The sequence below is a fragment of the Siphateles boraxobius genome, unplaced genomic scaffold, assembly GCF_051911475.1.
Source record: "Siphateles boraxobius isolate OS27281-9 unplaced genomic scaffold, OSU_SipBor_1 22, whole genome shotgun sequence".
In the NCBI taxonomy this organism is placed as follows: domain Eukaryota; kingdom Metazoa; phylum Chordata; class Actinopteri; order Cypriniformes; family Leuciscidae; genus Siphateles; species Siphateles boraxobius.
The window spans coordinates 30,016,645-30,038,590 of NW_027508833.1; the positions used below are offsets into that span (position 1 = coordinate 30,016,645).

The 21,946-nt window shown below is 37.9% G+C and overlaps 4 protein-coding genes across 6 annotated transcripts; 1 reads left to right on the forward strand and 3 right to left on the reverse strand.

Moving 5' to 3' along the window:
• The first annotated feature begins 1,768 nt into the window (after positions 1 to 1,768).
• Positions 1,769 to 5,459, forward strand: LOC143747118 (gap junction beta-3 protein-like). The gene is made up of 2 exons (XM_077239614.1): positions 1,769 to 2,061; positions 3,427 to 5,459. Exon 2 carries the CDS (start codon positions 3,514 to 3,516, stop codon positions 4,444 to 4,446), a length of 933 nt encoding a protein of 310 aa, XP_077095729.1. The 5' UTR covers positions 1,769 to 2,061; positions 3,427 to 3,513; the 3' UTR covers positions 4,447 to 5,459.
• Positions 5,460 to 6,736: 1,277 nt separating this feature from the next.
• hmgcl (3-hydroxy-3-methylglutaryl-CoA lyase) lies at positions 6,737 to 12,014 on the reverse strand. Its single transcript, XM_077239613.1, has 8 exons — positions 11,874 to 12,014; positions 11,690 to 11,773; positions 11,226 to 11,333; positions 10,994 to 11,089; positions 10,310 to 10,458; positions 9,968 to 10,220; positions 8,795 to 8,920; positions 6,737 to 7,784 (listed from the first exon to the last, which is right to left on the reverse strand). Exons 1-8 carry the CDS (start codon positions 11,970 to 11,972, stop codon positions 7,683 to 7,685), a joined length of 1,017 nt encoding a protein of 338 aa, XP_077095728.1. The 5' UTR covers positions 11,973 to 12,014; the 3' UTR covers positions 6,737 to 7,682.
• A 277-nt stretch (positions 12,015 to 12,291) lies between these two features.
• Positions 12,292 to 16,466, reverse strand: zbtb8a (zinc finger and BTB domain containing 8A). 2 transcript variants are annotated; one of them, XM_077239610.1, is made up of 4 exons: positions 16,177 to 16,466; positions 14,389 to 15,212; positions 13,398 to 13,567; positions 12,292 to 13,130 (listed from the first exon to the last, which is right to left on the reverse strand). In XM_077239610.1, the coding sequence occupies exons 1-4, from the start codon at positions 16,239 to 16,241 to the stop codon at positions 12,810 to 12,812; spliced, it is 1,380 nt and encodes a 459-aa protein (XP_077095725.1). In that variant the 5' UTR covers positions 16,242 to 16,466; the 3' UTR covers positions 12,292 to 12,809. The 2 variants fall into 2 exon arrangements, with proteins under 2 accessions (XP_077095725.1, XP_077095724.1); XM_077239609.1 differs by having other exon boundaries at positions 15,897 to 16,360.
• A 244-nt stretch (positions 16,467 to 16,710) lies between these two features.
• Positions 16,711 to 21,933, reverse strand: gale (UDP-galactose-4-epimerase). 2 transcript variants are annotated; one of them, XM_077239611.1, is made up of 11 exons: positions 21,765 to 21,933; positions 21,217 to 21,346; positions 20,717 to 20,832; positions 19,197 to 19,310; positions 18,842 to 19,018; positions 18,657 to 18,770; positions 18,509 to 18,575; positions 17,632 to 17,717; positions 17,445 to 17,522; positions 17,165 to 17,279; positions 16,711 to 17,071 (listed from the first exon to the last, which is right to left on the reverse strand). In XM_077239611.1, exons 1-11 carry the CDS (start codon positions 21,765 to 21,767, stop codon positions 17,007 to 17,009), a joined length of 1,065 nt encoding a protein of 354 aa, XP_077095726.1. In that variant the 5' UTR covers positions 21,768 to 21,933; the 3' UTR covers positions 16,711 to 17,006. The 2 variants fall into 2 exon arrangements, with proteins under 2 accessions (XP_077095726.1, XP_077095727.1); XM_077239612.1 differs by having other exon boundaries at positions 20,717 to 20,829; positions 21,765 to 21,881.
• Between the last annotated feature and the right edge of the window lie 13 nt (positions 21,934 to 21,946).

Genomic DNA, 21,946 nt, shown 5'->3' on the forward strand with positions numbered 1-21,946 from the left:
AAGCCAGAAATGGCCAATTGAGAGATGTTATGATGTGTGTGCGTGTGTATATATATATATATACACACACACATTTTCAAAACTAAAGCCAGAAATGGCCAATTGAGAGATGTTATGTTGTGTGTGTGTGTGTGTATATATATACCGGTGTGTATATATATATTTAGAGAGAGATTTTGTAAATGCCTGTCACACTGTGGAATAACAAACCACTTTTCTTAAATGAATCTTTAGGCCATTATGTAACTAGATTGTATTTCAACTGTATTCCGGTCACACCATTCAGTATCCACACTTTTCAGTAGATAGAATTGCACCAAGACAAAAAAATGTCCCTCCCTGTTTCACCACCAATGTACCAGCCTGTCTCTCTCTATTATTCTTGATATCTTCATAACCTCTGTACAGTGAAAGGGTAGGGTAGATGTAGCTAACTTCATGTTGAAGCAGGTTTTGTAAGTTACGTTCTTAAGGTGTGGAAACCGATCCAACAAGTCTCTTTCCTTTTTTAACACAACCGACATTCCACTCCCTGTTGACTGTGCTCTTGCTTTACTTCCTCTCCATCTCTTTTCATCATCATTAATGCTTTAATTCACAAATACCAACATTTGCTAACCATACATATTCTGCATGTTTGGTGTATGTTTAACTAATATTTTTGTTGGTAAAAATCTAATTTAGAAGTTAAATTCCGTATACAAATGCAAATCCAAATGAGGTTAACCATTTCCCCATAATAAAGAAGTGTTAACCATGAAAAACTTTAAAACAGACCCGACCGATCTGGTTCAGTGTTTCTACTGCAATGTTTCATGTTTCCTCATGCTGAACAAACAAGTTCAGACAGCTCACATGGCCTGAATAACAGGCATGATTTCCTTTAATACTTTGAAAACACATTAAAAGGAAGGCTGGCAGTCCTGTAACAAAATTATATATGTTTTTTTTTTGTTGAAAACTAAAGCTTATTTTATGCCCGAAGCAGAGAATGAATCATCATCTTGTGGATGTTTTAGCAGTGAGTCAGAGGGCTTCTCACGTGTGACCGAACAGAATTTCTCTTCGCTTTGATGACAAAGAACCACAGACTTTTCCTGTGGAAAACTCAACTTCTCGTTACTTGGAATCAAACCACCAGTCTTTTGTATTACCATCCCAAATCCTTAACCATTAGGCTCCCACCACCAGCTAAAACTATAACATTGATAAAAGGAGAAACAAGTTGAGATAAACTCACATCCATACCAAATGAAGGGCTTTTGCCAAGGGTTTACCATACACCTAATGCAAGAGTTGCTTGGAATACATAAACAATAATTACCCAAGATAATTAGTTCTGAATTCTCAGCACAACACTAAAAGTGTTTCTGACAAAATATTTATAGCTTGCCTCCACAGACCCACTACACACGTTTCTATGCAATAAAAAGTTAAAAAAAACAACTAAAGCTATTGTTCAGGACGAGGTGTGGTCCTTTACGTGCATGAGCACAGACATTCATGGAGAAGTTTGAACATAGAGAAGCCTGCAGACGTTGGCAACTCCACAAACCACTAACAAGCAGTGTTTGGTTGACAGAGCTGTCCAAACAAAGGGAGTCTTATTTATGTAGCAATAAGATGGAAAATGTTACTGGCTTCACAGGGAAGGGTTTCCTGTTTGTCCCACAAAACACAATGCAGTATCATCATATTAGCAGTAGGTTATGCAAAACAATAATAACAACAACAAAAACTATATGGACTCATGTTACCAAGTAATTTTAGACACTGTAACATCAGAATAAGAACAATGCTTTGTTCCCCACATTGGACATTTAAGATAATACACAGGAATGCATGATTGTTTTATTAACATTTTACACACGAGCATTTTTAAAAACATGTATTTAATTAGCATACTATATCTTTAAAGTAAGAAGTTTATGGTAGAGCTGTCCTCTAGTCTGGATACTGAACTCCACCCAGTGAGGCGTTAACTAAACCAGATCCACAAGGAAGAAAGTGAAGAGAAGCGTTTAACAGCCGTTGAATTATAAGAGGGCTGAAACATCCAGCGTAAGTACTAATAAACTTTGTTTTTGTGCAATTTGTTCAAATGACAATTAGCTGCGCTAAAAGTTTTTCACCACTATTTCCTCGTTTCCGTTCATTTACCTTGATATGTAATTTCTGCCTGATCAAAGGGATTTTATTCACATGGAATTGAAGGCAAAGTGGATGCACTTTTTATAGCTTTCGCTTACGATTTTAGTCGGTTGATTTTTTTCATTTGAAATCTATCTTTAGAAGCGCTGTTATAATTATCTTATTATAATAAATATGCCTGCCTTTACAAAACTAAATATTGTTATAATCAGTGTTACAAAAACGCGAATGACAATTAAAAACGAAAACCGCCGACAGCCATTGCAAAGAAATTCTGGACACAAAGTAGCGAGAAAAAGAGCGGCACTGGTTTTACTTAGACTACAGTTTACAAACAAACAAACAAAAAAACAAACAAAAAACAATAGATTTAACACATGTGTACGTAGGCTACTTAAATTTCATCAAATGTTAAAGCACATTCATTCGGTTGAGAGAAAAATTTTATGGGTCTGTCAAGTTTCAAAATAACAAAAGGGCACCATAAAAGTATCATTACTCTGTTGCCTATTTAGCCTTCTGAAGTAATACAATAGCATTCTGTGACTAATACATTAAAAATTAATTATTCTCTGTTCATTCTCCTAACTGAACTGCTGTGATCAGATCATTGAGTCAATGATTTGAATTCATGAATCAAATTAGTTCAATTCATGAATGAATCATTCAGGACCTCTTTCCCAAAATCACCACAATAATCCATTAACTATAGCCTATGGATAAGAGTGGCCTGGATATTCTTAAATTACCTTTGGGGGCTGTTTACACAACACTATTTCCAACTAAAAACGGAAAACTTTTTATGTGTTTTGGCTGTTCATTTACACGCTGCTTTTTGGTGGCCTGAAAATGCAAACTTTTGAAAACAGGTTTAAAAGTGCAAGTTTTTGAAAACATTACTCCGTGTAAAGTACAAAAAATACACTCTTGTGAAAATGGTGGCATCATGTGTACTATGTGTTTAGACTACAGGAGTGTAGTTTTTCTTTACATTGTCAACTAGACTATACTGGCCTGGCATGAATAATATAGCGTTTTTAGTTGTTTTCCCGGATCTGTGTGAACAGGGATGTTTTTGACAAGGTTGTTTTCTGTACATGAAAAACGCAAAGGATTTTTTTGGTCGTGCATACGTGCTCTAAGTGTGTTGGAATATTGTGAGGGCGAATAGGCCTAAATGATGACAGCATTTATGCTTGAACTATCCCACCATATTGATTTTTATTACAATAAGTTGTTTTGAATTGTTCTCTCATTGTGATTTTTTTCCTCCAGTTTTTTTCTATCAGACAGATTCAGTGTGGAAGAGGATCAGAGGAAGAATTCAGAGAAGATAAGAGTGAGTTGTCTTTGCTCTGAGCCATGGACTGGAAGACTTTTCAAGGCCTTCTTAGTGGGGTGAATAGATACTCCACTGCGTTCGGCCGGATCTGGCTCTCTGTGGTTTTTGTGTTCAGAGTGATGGTTTACGTTGTAGCGGCCGAGAAAGTTTGGGGCGATGAGCAGAAGGACTTTGACTGCAACACCAAGCAGCCGGGCTGCTCAAATGTCTGCTACGACTACTTCTTCCCCATTTCCCACATACGACTGTGGGCTTTGCAGCTCATCTTCGTCACTTGTCCGTCGTTGATGGTTGTCATGCACGTGAAGTACCGTGACGATCGCGAACGCAAGTACTGTATGAAGCATGGTGATAAAGTCAAGCTCTACGACAACACGGGGAAGAAGCATGGTGGACTGTGGTGGACGTACCTAATCAGCCTTTTTGTCAAGACCGCCGTCGAGATCACCTTCTTGTACATTCTCCATCACATCTACGACAGTTTCTACCTGCCACGGCTGGTGAAGTGTGAAGTCCAGCCGTGTCCCAACATTGTGGACTGTTACATTGGCCGACCCACAGAGAAAAGAGTCTTCACCTACTTCATGGTTGGAGCTTCGGCACTCTGCATAGTGCTCAGTGTCTGTGAGATCATCTATCTGATCTCAAAACGAGTAATTCGCTGTTCCAACAAGTTTAAGAGACCCCACAGAAGTAGCACACCGCTTGATGGACGATACCGAGACGAGGACAGCAACTGCACCCTTCCTATGCATGAGTTAGACAGCAAAACCCAGTATAAGATGGTGTCTAAACCAGACTTTAAGTCTGAGTATAAACCTGGGTCTAAACCACAGTTTAAATCTGAACTCAAGCCAACATTTAAGCCAGCCAACAGATTGAGCGTGGACATGAGAGCTTCTGCTCCAAATCTCTCAGTACCTATGTACAAGATACAGTCTGCTATCCTCTAAAGAACATGTTTCCCTCTGCGTCAAGTATTTACATAGTCATTTAGAGGTATAAAACAGGCTTTGAAGGTCTGGACAGTCCCAAAGTCTTTCATTGTCCATCAAGACCTCTTGAACTGCCAGTCTTGGGTGTTTGTCATTTTTCAGAAGGTTCATGAAATTCTGTATGCCAAATACATTTCCCTTGAAAATAGCAGGGATTAAGTGTTTCGCCTAATGGTGAAGTGGGGATTAATCAGTATTGTGATTTCACTGCTACCTGGGTTCAAACCTGGAATTACAGCCTAGATCCTGTAGGCTTCAATACCTGCTCAAATTACTGCATTATCACCATGATCCTAAGAAATAGTGCTGATGAAAGCATTCCTTCTGATTCATTTCTTAGAAATAACAAAAGGTGAAAACTAAAAAAGCAAAAGAGTCATCAAATAAGGAAGGCATTCATGGAGAACACACCTTAAAAAACCCACCTCCGCCTTCACACGCACAAAGAACGATAGGAGGAAGAGCGGTTTCATTGTATGTGAGATGTAATGAAAATGGCTCATGGGTCATTGATTGTTTACGATGTATCATCTCTCAATGTCCTGGATTTGTAGCAAAGATTAGAATCAAGTTTAGACTATCACAGTTTAAGAGAGATATAGTTGATGATATTTATGTGCGAACACTCCTGAACTCTATATGAACTCAAATTCTTATGCTGGAAAAATGAGTGGTAGGCTATATCAAATATACCAGTGTCTAAAGATGTACAGCAATGGAAAGTTTTTCTTCTATTTGTTGTAAAAGACTGTGGACTAACCTCACAATCTAACTGTGGACTTTGTTCAGACTTGCTGTTATGTTGTGTTACATATTTTAGCTGACATGTTTCGTGCTGCATACCCTGCCTTTGTATAAAAAAAATTAAATCAATGCACTGACATTTTATGAAATATCTTCAGGTTTTGTAAATTGAGGAAGTTTTGAATGTTTATTCATTTTGATACTCTGTAAATAAAGTATGAATGAACCATTTTGTCACATTTTTAAAAGATTAACAGTGTGTAATTGCAATTGCTCAAATCATGAACAGACATTTGAATCAAAGAGGAAACAATGAAGGAAGTGCATAAACGACTTCAATTCACTCACAATATGAACATTGTTATTCATTACCCTTTGTCAGAAGTTGCGCATTAAAAAAAAGGGAAATTATTGTAATAGTAATATGATGATCTATTTAAAATAGCATTCAAATGTTTAGCGTCAGTAAGATAAAAAAAAGAAAGAAAATAAATTAATGCTGTTATTCAGACGCATTAAATTGATCAAACCACAATAATAGGCTACATGAACTATAGCCTATGGATAGTGAAATTTTTTTTACAAAAGATTTCAGATAAATGCTGTTCTTTTGAACATTTTACTCTTCAATGAATCCTGAAAAATGGATCAGGGTTTCCTCTAAAATATTATTTTCAACACCAAATCAGCATATCTGATTTGCTTTTGATTTCTGAAAGATCATTTGACACTGAAGACTAGAGTAATGATGCCGAAAATTCAGCTTCGCATCACATGAATAAATAACTTTTTTTTTTAAAGAAATATTTAAATATAAAAGCGATTTTAAATTGTAATAAAATTTCACAAAATTACTGGTTTCAGTATTTTTGTTTTGACTGCTTTAAAAAAAAGTTTACTTGCTTTTAAAGTCAGAATCTTAATGGATCAAAATCTCTGGAACATATGCCTACCCAATGTATAGGTACCTTTATTATGAATGTTTGGACATATGAACACCATCAAATAAAAAAAAAATTGTTTCATATAGAGACATTAATATATTGAGAACTTTTTTTTATAAAGTAATTCTTCAGAATAATCACATGATGTATATGCAGCCCCCAGCCGTACATTTAACAGACGCCAGTTACTGATGAAAGTATGAGAACTATTTGATCAAGTTTTCACTGCTGATGAACTCATCAAACCTTAGTAATACATGAACTGTAAAATATGTCTTTGATGTTTTTGTATGATGTCAAACAAAATGCGTATATGTGCAAGAGTTGTTGATCCAGTTCATCAGCCTTCAACGGATAAGTACATTCTCTCCTCTTGGCAAGAAGATTCCAGTTTGTTACAGTTGTAACAAGAGTTCAGCTGTCTGTCAGCCTGACCAGCAAGATAATTCCAGTTTTTTGTTTGTCACAGTTGTAAAGTTGAGTTGAGTTCAGCTGTCAGCCTAACCATTTTTTTTTGTGAGAAGATAAGTTTGCCACATTGCATAAGAACTCATATTCACTTTTTTTTCATTATCTTGTCTTTAATCAATAAAATTAATTACATCAATTAAACATCCTATATTGTGGACAAAAAAAAAAATTCTCACAGTATCAGTTAACAACACAAAGAGAAACAATAACAAGCCGTTTCACCCACAAGACATGTCTAAAGCTCTAGAGGCATTCAACAAACCTGCAGAGCTTCAGCTTGATTTCTGCCCAAACTATTCAAGTCTATTCCTGGAGAGGAACAAAATTCATCAGTAATCAGTTATCATTATGTTGCATCAATTCCACTCCCAGAGAGTCTTTATTGTAATGGGTTTGTTATGACTACCAGTGTTGTAATGCATTTTACTGGTAATAACAGATACTTCCGTTTCAAAATTAGCCAAATTGGCATTCGCGGACACATATTTGGGGATGTTAGACATAAAACCACGTCTGACGTCTCATTCCATGAGGCATTAGTTATAATACTAATCAACATTAGTAATGTGATGCAGTCTAACCAGCAAGACATTTGCACCTATATGATTAACAATATTCTGCAAAGTCAAATTAGGTCCCTCTCTAGCATTTATTGCCTTTAGGGATCATAAATTGATCTTACTTCAGCAGTACATAAAACACTGTATTAATTTATTAGAAATAAAAACAATTATGTATTTATTGATTGCCTGTTGTCAGTTATCAAGGCACAAGAGAACATTTTTGGTCTGTCTGGTTGTGAATATTAGGTTTTACATGTTCATGAGCGTCCTTTTTCACCACCAGACTAATTCCCACATTCACAATAGAGAACGGATGTGCTCATCCCCAGAGTCTAGCTCCACTGTGATTAGAGATACTTATTTCAAATATGCTGTAAAAATAAGAGGCTTCACTGCATACAAAGGGATAACACAGTGCGAGCCTCCACAAGAGTGAACCCAGACTACGAACACTAAGAAGAGAAAAAAGACTTCACAGTTTGCAGGAGGCCTGAGCAACTTTTGAATTTGTTCTTCTGTTAAGTGAATGACAGATGTATGAGCCAGCGTCCAACAGTTTGTGCAAGTCCACTCCCTAAAAACACAGAAACAACAGCCTGAATGGGTGGTATAATCGTTTACAAATATCTTTTTACCCAGAGCTTCATGTAAGCAAAGATGGGATGCACGCAAGAAGACTCGTAGGGGTTTTACATCTATCTGTGACATGAGCTGAATTACATGCAGGATTGAAATGTTGTCTGGCAAACAGAAACAATCCCTAGCTTTATTTTGATCATGGCTTCTCTTGAAAAGGTAAAAAAACGAAGACGATGTTTGTTGTATCACTAATTGCATCATTAGGTTCTGTGTTCCTATTGGTTTTGATTTAATGGTTTTCGTAGAAGTCACATTACAGGACTATGCTTCAAATCTTCTGACACTGCAATAAATTTTTACCTCAGATGAAATTCTGGCAATGGTCATTAATCGGCTGTCGGTAAACATGTCAAAATAATTGTCAAAGACATCTTTTAGGATTTACAAAATTTGTCTCAGAAGGCCAAATTGTGGCCAAAATCACACAGTGTGACTGTGAACCAAAGTTAAGATTGTTATGAAGAATGTCACATGACTAATGCCAGTATGCATTGATTGGCTGCTGATTTTACAGGTCCCTAATTTTAGGGTTGTCTAAATGATTACTAAAATCAAAAGCAGAGGCAGAACAATTTGTTTAATTAATGTTTAGTTTGTAAACCATTTTTCTTTCTGAAGCTGATCATTACCTTATACTCCCTTATAACTACTGATCAAATAAATGCAGCCTTGGTGAGCATAAGGGACTTTTTTCCAAAACATAAAATCTTACTGACCCCAAACTTTTGAAGGGTGGTGTACTTTACAGAAAGCCCTAATTAAGAAGATACACAATCATCCAGCAAAATCAGTCATTAGGTGTAACATCACCTATCAAAACCAAGTTATTTTGGGTAGGACTAGTTGGATGATGCATTTACAGACCAGAACTTTCAAGTGGAAAAACCCAAATGACAGAATAATTGACAGAAAGTATAAGTACAGACACAGACTTGTTGGACTTACAGTATGGATTCCCAGTCCGTGCAGCATATAGACCACATCTTCAGTTGCAACATTCCCAGAAGCACCCTGGGCATAAGGGCAGCCGCCTAGACCTGCAACAGATGAGTCCACAACACGTACCCCATTCTAGAATAGATCGCAGGAAACAAAAGTGTGTTGTATTTAAAAAGATGTTGCTCAGTTGCTTTAAGAATGTGAAAAATAACAGAATGCACGGTATGTACGCAAAGAGCAGGTCTCAATAGTCAATATATAGCTGCAAGCATCAATGATGGGCCCAACTCCTGACACCACCCATATCCCAGTGACACGCACGCACGCATAATGCATTGATTATAAAAAAAAGAATACATTTTTTATTTTTTATTATTTGTAATACTGAATTTAGAAATAAACGGTGTATAATTTATTATTTAGAAGATACGAGACTCTTCCAGTTTCCCATTTGTCATTATTTTAATCGCTCACCATTTCAACTTTGTTCAAGATACACAAAACACGTTTGCAAATTAGCATCTTCAATATATTGGCATCATGTTAAGAAAGGTTGGTGTAAATTGTATGAAGCCCTTTGATGCAGTAGTTAAAAAAATTAAGAGCTTGATAAAAAAATCCACATCCAAACAAAAATATCTGAATTCCTGTTGGTCGGAGCTAATGACTGTACATTAAAAAGTTGTCTGGCTTGGTGTGAACAATATATGTACCAAGTTTAGGGACGGTAGGTAAATTTCCATGCCGTTCCAGGGCATGCGTTTTTCAAACAACCCATAATAGCTTCCTTCCTATTTGGCTGGCGTCTGACTATGAGAGTGAAAGTTGCATGGCCCGATCTATAAGTGTATAAAGTTTGGTTACTGTAGGTGAAAAGGAGTGCCCTACAGAGCCCCTCTAAAACAACCATATAAAAGGGTGCGCCATAGAGCCCCCCTCATGTCAACTTGTGTCTGGCCACTAATGGCCGACAATTCCAACATGTGTGCAAAGTTTCAAGAGTTTTTGAGCATGATCTGGTCCACGAAAGAAAAAAAAACGTACCTTAGGAAAACAATAGGGCCCAAGCCCTGAGGGGCGAATACAATAAAACAATACAAATATAGTAAAAAATATCAGTCATGACAGACAGGCAAAGAGGCGATGGGCATGATTCCACACACCCTCTGACTCACTCACCTGTAATGCCACAAGTATGTTAGCAAGTGCTTGTCCATAAGTGTCATGACAATGAACTGCTAAAGCCTCCACAGGAACCTCTTTCTTCACAGCATTCAACATCTCCGACATGCCACCCGGAGTGCCTACTCCGATGGTATCCCCAAGTGAAATCTCATAGCACCCCATGGAATACAGTCGCTTAGCAACCTCTGCCACTTTGTTTGGCGATACCTTCCCTTCATATGGACAACCAAGCACACACGACACATAGCTTGGAAAAACAGAGCAAACAATAAGAGCACAGTATTTTTAGTGTTTTGCACACTAGGTAATTGAAAAAACAACTGTGGAGACAGGTACCCTCTCACAGGAACTCCCTCTTGTTTGGCCGCTTTCATCACCTCCTCAAAGCGCACAAGACTCTCATCCACTGAACAGTTTATGTTCTTCTTGCTGAAGAGCTCTGATGCAGCACCAAATATTGCCACCTCTTTTGCACCAGCCTTCACCTGAAATAAAAATAACATATATCATAAATACAGCAGAAACTGTACACTGCAACAGTACTACCATTTAATCAATGTTTTCTATTTTCATATGTTTTAAAATGTAATTTATTCCTGTGATAGCAAGGTTTAATTTTGAGCATCATTACTCAAAAAAACATCCTTCAGAAATCATCCTAATATGCAGATTTGGTGCTCAAGAAACATTTCTTATTATTATCAATGTTGTAAACAGTTTAATGTTGTTAAAAGTTTACAGATTAATGTTTTTTGTAGAAACCATGATACATTTCCCCCCGGGATTCTTATAAAAACAAAGTTCAAAAGAATACCATTTATTTTAAATATTTTTTTTAACAATGTAAAAATCTTTGCTGTCACTTTTTATCAATTTAACTCATCCTTGCTGAATAACTATTAATTCTTCTAAATCTAGTTTACTTCTATTATAACTTACTGACCGAAATCTTTTGAATGATAGATTAAACATATATGTTGTACAGCACTAGCACATGACGGTCTGTTGTTATTCACTCACAGCAGCCTGAAATCCTTTCAGATTAGGGGTCAGAACGGGGTAATTCACACCAGGTTTCTTGTGGAGACCACGCATCACTTCCTCCTGATCAGCCATCTGCCAATCAAATGCAGCCAAACTTCAATGATTACATCAAAGATCCTCTCATAATTCCCTATTTTATTGTGTTTTAAGTTGTGAAGGTCTATTAATGTAATGTTTGCATGCTTCATTGGTGTGTGCTGTATCTCACCTGAGGGACCCATTTAGGTGAAACAAAACTTGTGGCCTCAATGACAGGAAGTCCCGCCTCAGAGAGCATATCAATCAGACGGATCTTCACTTCAGTGGGAACGATGGCCTGATGGACGCAGAAATTATTTAGCTCCTCTATTTCACATCACATGGCTCCCAGAACTTCTCACACTAATACATGCCCATGATCTATTCCATCATTTTCGATTTTCGACTTGAAAATGTTTTTTTTTATTATTTTTTTTTATAAATAATTAAATAAAAAATAATATTATAAGGTAATAAAAATTTCTATACCTAACTATATCTTTGAAATTCCATGATATTTGCAAGACTGACTTGACTAACTTTGAGACACCAGTGTTTGACAGTTGGTGAACTCAAAACAGAAGTGATAACCACATTGCACATTGTCATGTTGGATTTTGATGCAGGCTGATTAATAAACAAAAGGATCTTCACCTTCTCATTCTGAAGTCCATCTCGGGGTCCAACCTCCACAATCTTAACTCTCTCTGGGAATGACTGAGTGGCAGACACACTGACCTGTCAAATCACACACGCAAAAACTAGACAAACATGCACACAAAAGGGCAAATACAAACCACATAACATAGTCACACTCAGATCAGCAAATAAAACGTACGGATCTGAGCACGACGGCAGCAAAGGAGTGCAGAGCAGGTCGGTGAACACGAACAGAAGCGAACGGACCAGGTCCAACTCTCATCATAAGCGCCGCCATCTTCACACGCCCCGATTAGCCCTGACGTCATAACACCATATATGAATGTAGATCTCGCGATAATACGGGATCAGATTTCGAGAGCTAAATGTTTTCTTGTTTGCCCAAAAAGTGAAAAATTCCAAGAGTTTTTGTTAAACGCTAGTATAAATGTAGAATGAGCAAATTTATTTGCGTTTTATTCTGGTTAAATGTAAATGATTCTTACACACACTAAAAAACATTTCCTTAGTCTAAATAATCAAAGCAGATAGTTGTCATGTCAAAATAAGACAAATTGCAAAGATGATATTTCCAGAGTCAAACAGAAACACATACATTCATACATACAATATTTTATTTAGACAATGTTTAAGTTGAGCCTGTGACTGATAACAAATAACTTGTTTGCGATATAAATAAATAAATGAGTCTGTTACACATTACACAAAGTAGATCACGTGGACTCCATGCAGCATAGTAGCCTATATAAATGATAAATGTAAACCTTGGCATTAACTAAAAGAAAGCTTGATATCACAGAATTTTTCATTTTTAATTAAAGAAAAATCCCAGTGTGTCAGCCTTGGATCTAAATTGAATTACCACATTGTCCTTTTGCACATAAATGCCTTTTTTGAAATAAACTAAATATACTTTAAATTACAGAAATATACTTGTACTTTTATAAAAACTTTAGATACATAAATACTTTAGATTTAAAATGTGAAAGTCTTTTTATTTGTACAAAAACGCACAATCATTTCCCTTATGAAATTAAGAGAAACATTAACAGATGTTAAACTGCCAAGAAGACAGCTCTTACCCATTCACCCTCACACACACACAAACAAATCATCACTTTCCACTGGCTTCCTCGTCACTGTCCCCCACTTCCTGGATTATGAGATCTGCTCCAGAATCTTCCGCCAGGTCATCATCGTCCATGACCCATGTAATTTGCCTGTTGTCACTCATGTTCTCTTCCACACCCAACAACAGGGCTTCCTTCTCCTCATTTTCATCAGTTCCATCTGTAATTAACTCACTGTAGCCGCTCTCCTGAATGCAAACGTCGCACAGCCTGTATTTGCGGGTTCCCTCGCTTACCACTCGCCCATTGACTTCGGTTACATGCCGTTTGCACTTCCTGCACACCAGCTTACGGGCCTGATGAATCTGTGTAACACAAGAGTAAAAAAGGAGAGTGGATGTTTTAGATTTATATCACATCAATATCATTTTTCTTTTGTTTAACAGACTGAAAAACATATACAATTATATATAATCACATCTATTACATTTGACTGAATTCAACCCTGACTTAATGTGACCACAAAGGAAGTACAAGATATGATGAATTAATGACCAGCAGTAGCATGTGGATGTGTACAGGCTGTGGAGGTGTTAATGAGCCGGATATGTGTGAAGCTTGGTGTTTCTCACCGTCTCAAAATGGCTGCGCAGGTGTTCCAGGCGAGTGAAACGTTTGCTGCAGGCCTGACAGGGATACGGACGCTCACCTGTGTGACAGCGGAGATGACGCTTCAAGTCTGCCTTCCTCTTTACTGTGTGCGTGCAGAACGGACATTTGTAACGCATAGAGGGAGTGGAATCTGAGACAGAGAGAGAGAGAGAGACATTGACTGTCTGATCCCTTTCACCACATCAAATAACTATCTGAAAGCCTATTTAAAAACAAAAAACATCTCGTTTACCCAGAAAGTCCAGTATAATAGAGATACAAAGAAAGAATCAGGGGCAAAATGTGTTAAAGGAGGCCTAAAGGAGAAATGTTTTGCATTTTTATCTACTGTCCAAATTTTGGCTGTTGATTAAAACCGTGAATAGCTCCTAATTACAAAACAGATTTGTGCAATATGACTTGACTCTTTCACTGTGGGAAGCTGAAAAAGTCTTGCTGGTGGACAAGAAAAACACTTTATATTTATGTTAAATAGAAAAGAATAAAAAAGAATTTATATTCATTTTTTGGGTTCTCTAAAATTCTTTTGTTAAATGTTTTTAAAGTCTTTATCCTCACCAAGACTGCATTAATTTAATTATAAAAAACAGCAATATTGTGAAATATTACAACCATTTAAAAGTTTCACAGTTTCTATTTGAATAAATTTAAAATGTAATGTATTCCTGTGATGGCAAAGGTGAATGTTCAGCAGTCTTCGGCGTCACGTGATCCTTCAGAAATCATTCTAATAGGCTATACTGATTTTTTGCTCAAGAAAAAATGATCATCAATGCTGAAAACAGTTGCGCTGCTTAATATTTGATGAATAGAACGTTCAATCGAACAGCATTTCTTTGACATAGATTATTTTGTAACAACGTAAAAGTATTTACTGTCATGTTTGGTTAATTTAATGCATGCATCCTAGCTGAATAAAACTTTTAGACAGTGCTTTGTAACAGTGCTTACCTTTATTGAACATCCCAACTACCCCAACAATGGACGGAAGGTTGGCGTACAGCTCGTCTGCTTTCTGCGAGCAGTGTGACACCACCCCCTGTAGGTCAATGAGAGAAGTGTCTTCTGTTACCAAGCGACTGGTGGCGGTTCTTTTCCTGCTTCCTCTTCTCCTGCGTTCCGGTAGCCCAGAGCCGTACTGCTCCTCCTCCAGGCTGGACTGCGGAGGAGAGTTCTGCTGAAGCCCTGACGGCTGCGGGCTGGTTCCTCTGAAGTCTTCCTGCGGCTGTTCATCCTCTTGTTGATCCCAGAGTCTGGTCTGAGGGCTCATGCTGACGTCACACATGTTGGACGGCTCGATGACGTTCTCACGTCTGTCCTGAAGCGGACTGCTGTCCGACAGACACAAATACCGATTCTCATCGTCCTCTTTTGCACTGATCTCAAGGAAAGATTTAATGAAGGCCTTGCAGTAGGAAATTACGTCATTCATCTGCAGGTAGCTGGCGGCTGACATCACTTCTATTACGTTAGAGCTGTTGAGCTCCAGCTGACCAGAGTAAATGAAGTCCAGGATGATGGCAAAGATATCAGGGCTGAAGACATCAAAAGAAGCACTTACAGACTCCAGAGTGTCTTTAGATCCCTGAGACAGCAACATCCTGAAATATCCACTGCTGCCGTACAGGACATTACGGTGTGCACGGAAAATCTGACCCTCAACCAGCACATTGCAGTCACAGAACAACTCCTGCTGCCTCTGCTGGTCCAGCTGTTTTAGCAAACAGCTCTGGTGAATGGCTGACATATCTGCGCTGGTCCATTTGTGAACAGGTCTAAAAAAGAAGTGAGAACTTTGATGAAAAAACAAGAAGAGTTTCCTACTTAACTTCTCATTATTCCGTTTTACATTATTTCTGCAGCGTGTATGTGTGTTTTTGTGTGACGTAATGACAGCGATTTGATTTCACAAGGAGGCAGTAAGACTCCGCCCACTGTTCTCTGATTGGACTACACATCTGTCAATCATGTACATTTGCTGCGAAAGGGGCTGGGAAGGGGCAACACCCGACTTTGCGCATCGGGTGACAAGGGAGAGAAACAGGGAGGAAAAAAAGGAGGAAATACAGAAGGAGGGAGAGAAGACGAGAAACGCGGGTTTTACACTGACGCTTAAGACATTGAAATAATGACAATAAAGAAAAATTAGGGACGTTCTTGCTGTTAAAATAAATCTCCATCATTCGTCTCCCCTCGCAGCACGCGCACATTACCAAAACGGGGTTCCACCGCAAGTCAAGACATAAATAAATACATAGCCAAATTAATATAAAGCCATAGAATTCGTAGCAACCGAAAAAACGCTCGCCAAGTCAATTAGCCATGAGATTAAAATGCTCTGCCCCCTTAATGTGTATAAAACGCCCGCCAGAAAAAAATAATACCTGAGATAACGCACACACACGCCTGTATTTTACTAAAAAGGCATTTAAACATTAACCAGACATAGGATTTCTTACATTACGAATTAAAGCTGTCAGATAGGTAAATAGAGGCAGTGGGGTGGTTTCTGACGGGAGCCCCGTCGTCCATGGAGAGCCGCCCACCGAACCGACCTCAGGCTGGATCTTAAAACGCAAAACACCCGGCTTTGCAACACCGTCGCCTTTTTTTTCATATTTCGGATTACCTGAGCTCGGACGCCCCGCGGGTTGACGCTGAGCCTCGTGCTGGTCCCCATTCGCCCACCCTATTCACCCGGGCACCGTTTTCCCCAGTCTCTTTAAACATAATACTCACAGATGCCCCGCGTCACCCGCACTCCGGTACGGTCGACATGTCCCACTTTCACAAACCATCTCCATTTCTCTGCCTACTTTGGATGTATTTGTCCAGCTTTTGTTATCAGGGCGAACTGCTTTCACTTCCTGCTTTGCCCGAAAGACCGAAACCCGTTTGTGCTGGAAAAACGTTTTGCTGACGTGGGTGTCCGAAGCGCCCGTGACCGGAGAACCGCTTAAAGCACACGCGCCCCCGCACAGCAAAACGATTACATTTACGCTTTCTGGCCTTAAAATGAATAAATGTCCCTTTTTTAACACTTATGTTGGCCCTCTCGTCTCATAGCCACGAAACAGCGCCAATGATTTGACAGAGAACTAGTTTAATTTCATACACTCGAGTCTAAGGTGTTTTATTGAAGCATGTGTTTTGTTACAATAACCCAATAACCTGCCAGGCAAACCAATAACCAATTAGTTAAATGCTGAAAAAATTACTGTTAAAATGTAACCCCCTTCAAGATAAAAAAGAAAAGAAAAAGAGAACACCACATATGAAATCATTTTTATTATGTCAATACTGACAAGGAAGTATAAATAATTCTATATTAGATGAATGTACTTTAATACAAGTGAGATTACATTAAAATTGTGTACATTAAAAAAAACGAGACAGATGCTGAATTACATGAAATCATTTGTTTAGAATCAGGCTTCTTGTAATATAATGATTTTACATATAATTATTACAAATTAAAGAAACCATAGTCCCAGTTTGGCTTTGTTTTTTGCTATGACTGCAATTCCCTTTTTTTTCCCCCGTAAGAAACAGTCTGCATTCATCCAGCTTCAAGGCAGTGCTCCATTACTGAATCCCGTGGGATTCTTGGATTGCCAACGCCATAGATCCTCACCTGTGTGATCAGATAAAACAGTCAGATTAATCGTGAGCTGTCAGTATTTCTCACCCATTTAAATCTATGAAAATGATTTTAGTTTACACTTACACATCCTCTCCAGGCCATATTCAGCCTTCCAGCCCATCTCTTTCTCTGCCAGAGTTGGATCTCCAAAGCAGGAGGCCACATCCCCACTCCGCCGAGGGGCAATCTGATAGGCAATCTGGGACCAGAGGAAAAATACTACCATTGAAAAAAATATTGGTATTTTGCGAGTTTAAACATCACATTGAGATTTCATAAAGGTGACCTCAGGCTAAACATTTTTTATATATGCATATATAAATTGTAAATATGTGCTTTGGACCAGAGCAGGTTTACCCCTCACCTTTCGACCAGAAGCTTTTTCCATGGCATTCACCATCTGTAGCACAGAGTAACCTGTACCTGTGCCAAGGTTATAAACCTTCACAGAGAAGTAGTACTCAGTGAAGTTTTACACAGAAAAGTAAAACTGAGAAAAAGGGATGTGAAAAACTGAGTACATCAAAGAGGAAGAAAAAAAAGTGCCATACTTTACACCCACAGCTGTCCTTCAGGTTCCTGATGGCAGCAATGTGCCCCTTTGCCAAGTCAACAACATGGATGTAGTCTCTCACACCTAGTCAGTTATCAGTGTTATTGAAAAGGAACACAAAATGAACTTAAATTAAAACAAATATAACTAGGGGAAAACAAACAAACAATTATTTCAATATATTTTAATTAATTATTTAATTATTTCCTAACTAAACAATTTTCATGAGTACAAAGCAAACTAAAATAACATAACATGGTTATAACACGGTATATTATAAAACTTTAATCTTTACAACCCTTCTGCATTAAACATTAAAATGCCTCTGACTGAATAGAAGACACTGGAGAGAATTTTAACTGCATTCATTAAAATGATACCAGTTAGTACAAACTTAGCACTAAAATTAAAATAAAGACTAACTAAACAAACTCTGAAAAAAATTAAATAAAACCAGTGTTATTTTAGTATTATTTATATACGGTTACAATATTTATTCATATTTTGAAATAGCTTTCATAATTATATTTTCAGTTTTAACGAGTTTAAGTTTGAGTAATTTTGTAATGTGCTGCATCATTTTTATTAGTTTTTAAAAAATAAATAGATTTTCTATTTCCTAAGTTTAGTTTTAGTAATTTACCTTAAATTGATTATTTCAGTTAAATGCCAAAGGGAACTTTTTTTAAAATCTAATATTAACATTATATTTCAGTGTTTAACTACAATTTTTAGTAGTTTGTTAAAATTACCAACAAATAAATGTATGAATAAAAAACTAATTGATTATTCAAAAGAAATAAAACTTCAGAAATTAATAAATAAGAGACAGATGTTAAGACAAAAATAAAATGCTGAAAACCATCTCTTATTACCAGTCCCATCAGGTGTGCTGTAGTCATTTCCAAACACATTCAGATGTTTTCGTCTTCCAACAGCAACCTGCCATACAAAGTGAGAAAGAACAACATCCTTTACAATGCACACAGACTCCTCTGAACCTCAAGTGCTCAGACAGGTTACCTGGGCAACATAAGGCAGAAGGTTGTTTGGGATTCCCTGAGGATCTTCACCAATCTGTCCTGAGATGTGAGCACCAATGGGATTGAAGTACCTGAGCAGCACAGCATTCCAGTCCTGCGAGATATTTGATCAGTTACACACCTGCCACACAGACACAAAAGCGTCATAACAGAGCGGCCAACTACCTTCTCTGCCGTGCACTGGTCCCTGATAATTTCTTCAATGAAGTACTTGGTCTTGCCATAGGGGTTTGTGCAGCCACCCGCTGGATGCTGCTCATCAATGGGGAGTTTCTGTGGGTCTCCGTAGACGGTTGCAGAACTGCTGAATACCAGATTACGCACCCCATGAGACTGCATCACCTGATTCAGACACACACAGCCACAGCCAGTAAGGCATTCCTTAAGAGCCGAAAGCACTAACATGCACAAACAGACCCCTAACTTGAAATCTGGATTTCAAGAATCAGATTCATATGGACTCTCCATGCATAAAAATGATCCATGCAAAGACATTTACATTTTCAGACACATTTCTCACCTCCAGCAGATTGATGGTTCCTGTGAGATTGACTCTGTAGTATCTTAAAGGCTGTTCTACTGATTCACCCACAGCTTTCAGTCCTGCAAAGTGCATCACTGCATAGAAGGAGTGCTGAGACACAGAGGGCAGAGAGAAAACAATGAAATCATTTAACCATTATGGGACGCCGTTATACATGTAACCAGCTAGGTTCAGAAATTAGTGGATTGTTTTGAGTCAAGAAAATGCTAGTATGAAGGCAAGTTTATTTATATAGCACATTTCATACACAATGTTAATTCAAAGTGCTTTACATTGAAGAAATTATAATAATCAAAAGAAATATGAATAATTAGAACAGTTTAGAATTAAAAAAAGTACAATACAGTACAAACATTCGGACGAACAGTGGCAGTGCTCATTCAGTAAATGCACAGCTAAATAGAAGTGTTTTGAGTCTGGATTTGAATGTGCCTACTGTAGGAGCACATCTGATCTCTTCTGGAAGCTGGTTCCAGCTGCGGCTGGCATAGTAGTTAAAAGCGGACTCGCCATGCTTAGAGTGAACCCTTGGCGTATCTAGCTGATGTGATCCTAATGATCTGAGTGATCTGTTGGGTTCATATTCACTGAGCATATCTGCAATGTATTGAGGTCCTAGGCCATTGAATGATTTATATACCACTAATAATCCTTTAAATCAATCCTAAATGTAACTGGCAGCCAGTGTAAAGACCTGAGGACTGGTGTGATATTTTCATATTTTCAGCATTCTGTATGAGCTGCAACTGTCTTATGGTCTTTTTGGGAAGGCCAGTGAGGAGTCTATTACAATAATCCACCCTGCTGGTGATGAAAGCATGCACGAGTTTCTCTAAGTCTTGACTGGAAACAAACCATCTAATTCTTGCAATATTTTTCAGATGATAGTATGCTGATTAAGGTATTGCTTTGACATGACTACTGAAGCTAAGGCCTGACTGTAGAGTCACCCCAAGATTCCTGACTATGATTTATAGATGTTTGACCCCTAGCGTCAAGTTATGCATTCAGAACTTCATCTTTGTTTCCAAACGCAATGACTTCAGTTTTGTCTTTGTTTAACTCAAGAAAGTTTTGGGAAATTCAACTGTTTACTTCATCAATGCATTTGCACAGGGAGTCAATGGGGCTGTAATCGTTAAGTAGAGCTGTGCGTCGTCTGCATAGAACCGAATCACGTACCACAGCTTTCTCATTATTTGGCTCAGTGGGAGCATATACAGGTTGAATAGGAGTGGCGCAAGAATTGAACCTTGAACCTTCGAGCTTAAGAATTTGTTCTTCTGATTGAAGACAACTTTTTCAATGATCTTGCCTATGAAAGGAAGATTTGAGATCGGTATAAGGGTTGCTTAATATGGTTTTATCCAGATTGCTCTTTTTCAGGAGGAGGTTTATATAAAACAGCAGACATGTTGTGGCTCAATGTATAACAGCAAAATGAAGATTAGATTTCATTATACAGGATACAAACAAGAGTAGGCGTTCATTTTTACCTTTTTAAATATTTTCTCCAGTCCAGGTTTATCCAGAAGGTCCAGCTCATGGAACTCAATCTGAGTGTTCAGAAACTTCTCTATCCTCCGCAAGCTCTCTGGAACATCACCCTCTCCTCAACAAAAGACACATCCACAAAGAACGACGGGCATTTAAGAAATACATTAGAAAATACTGTCAGCTAACAAGAAACGGAAGTTTTGTCTTAAACCAAAATGCAGAGAAAGCAATATTACAATTTTTTTTTATTTAAAATAAAAAAAATGTAATATATAAATATTTAATACTATAAATAGGAAAATCTATGTAAAAGATTTGATATTATAATAAAATATTTAAATTCATACTTTAAAAAAAAGTTTAGGTAGTTACTTGATATATTCCACACAAGAGCTCACTGTGTGTGCAGGATATTTCTGAGACTCTTTGTAATGCAATGTGTTCAGGATATCAACAAGGACCTTCAGCAGTGTAGTGTGATTTATAGAAGTCCGTTTACCTCTGACAGCATTACTGAAATTATCGATGACCACAGGGTCATAACCAGCCTCAAGGAGCTCCACAACACAGTGGCTGCCAATGTATCCACCTCCTCCTGTCACCAAGATCTTCTGACCCATGTTGAGAGCCTTCAGCACAGACAGAAAGATAGACATACAAAGGTGAATGTAATTACTGGATCATTGTTAATAGGTATGTGGGTGTGTCCTACCCTTCCTCAACCTGTACGTGCACTACGTGGCTCTGCCTTCATCAGTAGCATCCTGTTTCACTGTATTTGAATAGAGCTCTTTCATTCATCAATGGCGGTCCCATCACAACAGCATTTAAACCTCACTAATAATTCTCAAAACGTGCAAGAGATCAGTTTAATTAAAATCATCCTGACTACACTGGTATACATTGACTGCCCTGATATTAAACACAGTAGACTTTAAATGTCACCTGACTGAAGGAAGATAGTAAGATCTCTAATCTTCCAGAACAAAACAAACAATATAACACATTACAATACAACAGCTCACATTCAGATCTATTTACACTCACCATGCTGATGAATGCGGTTCAGTGAGGGTTATTGGAGAGCACGCAGGTGACAGGCGGGAAGAGTTTACCTAGTCTGTTTGGTTTATTCATTCTTGCTTCCTGGTTTCAGGGATACGTGGAATTGTGTGAAGCAGCTAATGCATGTGCTGCGTAATTCATTTTCAAAGTAAAAGTCTTTCATA

Coding starts and splice junctions, on each gene's coding strand:
- LOC143747118 (XM_077239614.1), top strand. CDS start 3,514: ATGGACTGGAAGACTTTTCAAGGCCTTCTTAGTGGGGTGAATAGATAC.
- hmgcl (XM_077239613.1), bottom strand. CDS start 11,972: ATGGCGGCGCTTATGATGAGAGTTGGACCTGGTCCGTTCGCTTCTGTT. Junction 10,221..10,309: donor GAGGGAGTTCCTGTGAGAGG/GTACCTGTCTCC, acceptor TGTTTTTCCAAG/CTATGTGTCGTGTGTGCTTG. Junction 8,921..9,967: donor ACATACTTGTGGCATTACAG/GTGAGTGAGTCA, acceptor GATCTATTCTAG/AATGGGGTACGTGTTGTGGA.
- zbtb8a (XM_077239610.1), bottom strand. CDS start 16,241: ATGGAGATGGTTTGTGAAAGTGGGACATGTCGACCGTACCGGAGTGCG. Junction 15,213..16,176: donor GCGGGTGACGCGGGGCATCT/GTGAGTATTATG, acceptor CTTCTTTTTTAG/ACCTGTTCACAAATGGACCA. Junction 13,568..14,388: donor AGTTGGGATGTTCAATAAAG/GTAAGCACTGTT, acceptor TCTCTGTCTCAG/ATTCCACTCCCTCTATGCGT.
- gale (XM_077239611.1), bottom strand. Junction 20,833..21,216: donor TTTCAGTAATGCTGTCAGAG/GTAAACGGACTT, acceptor TCTTTTGTTGAG/GAGAGGGTGATGTTCCAGAG. Junction 18,771..18,841: donor ACCAGTGCACGGCAGAGAAG/GTAGTTGGCCGC, acceptor AATATCTCGCAG/GACTGGAATGCTGTGCTGCT.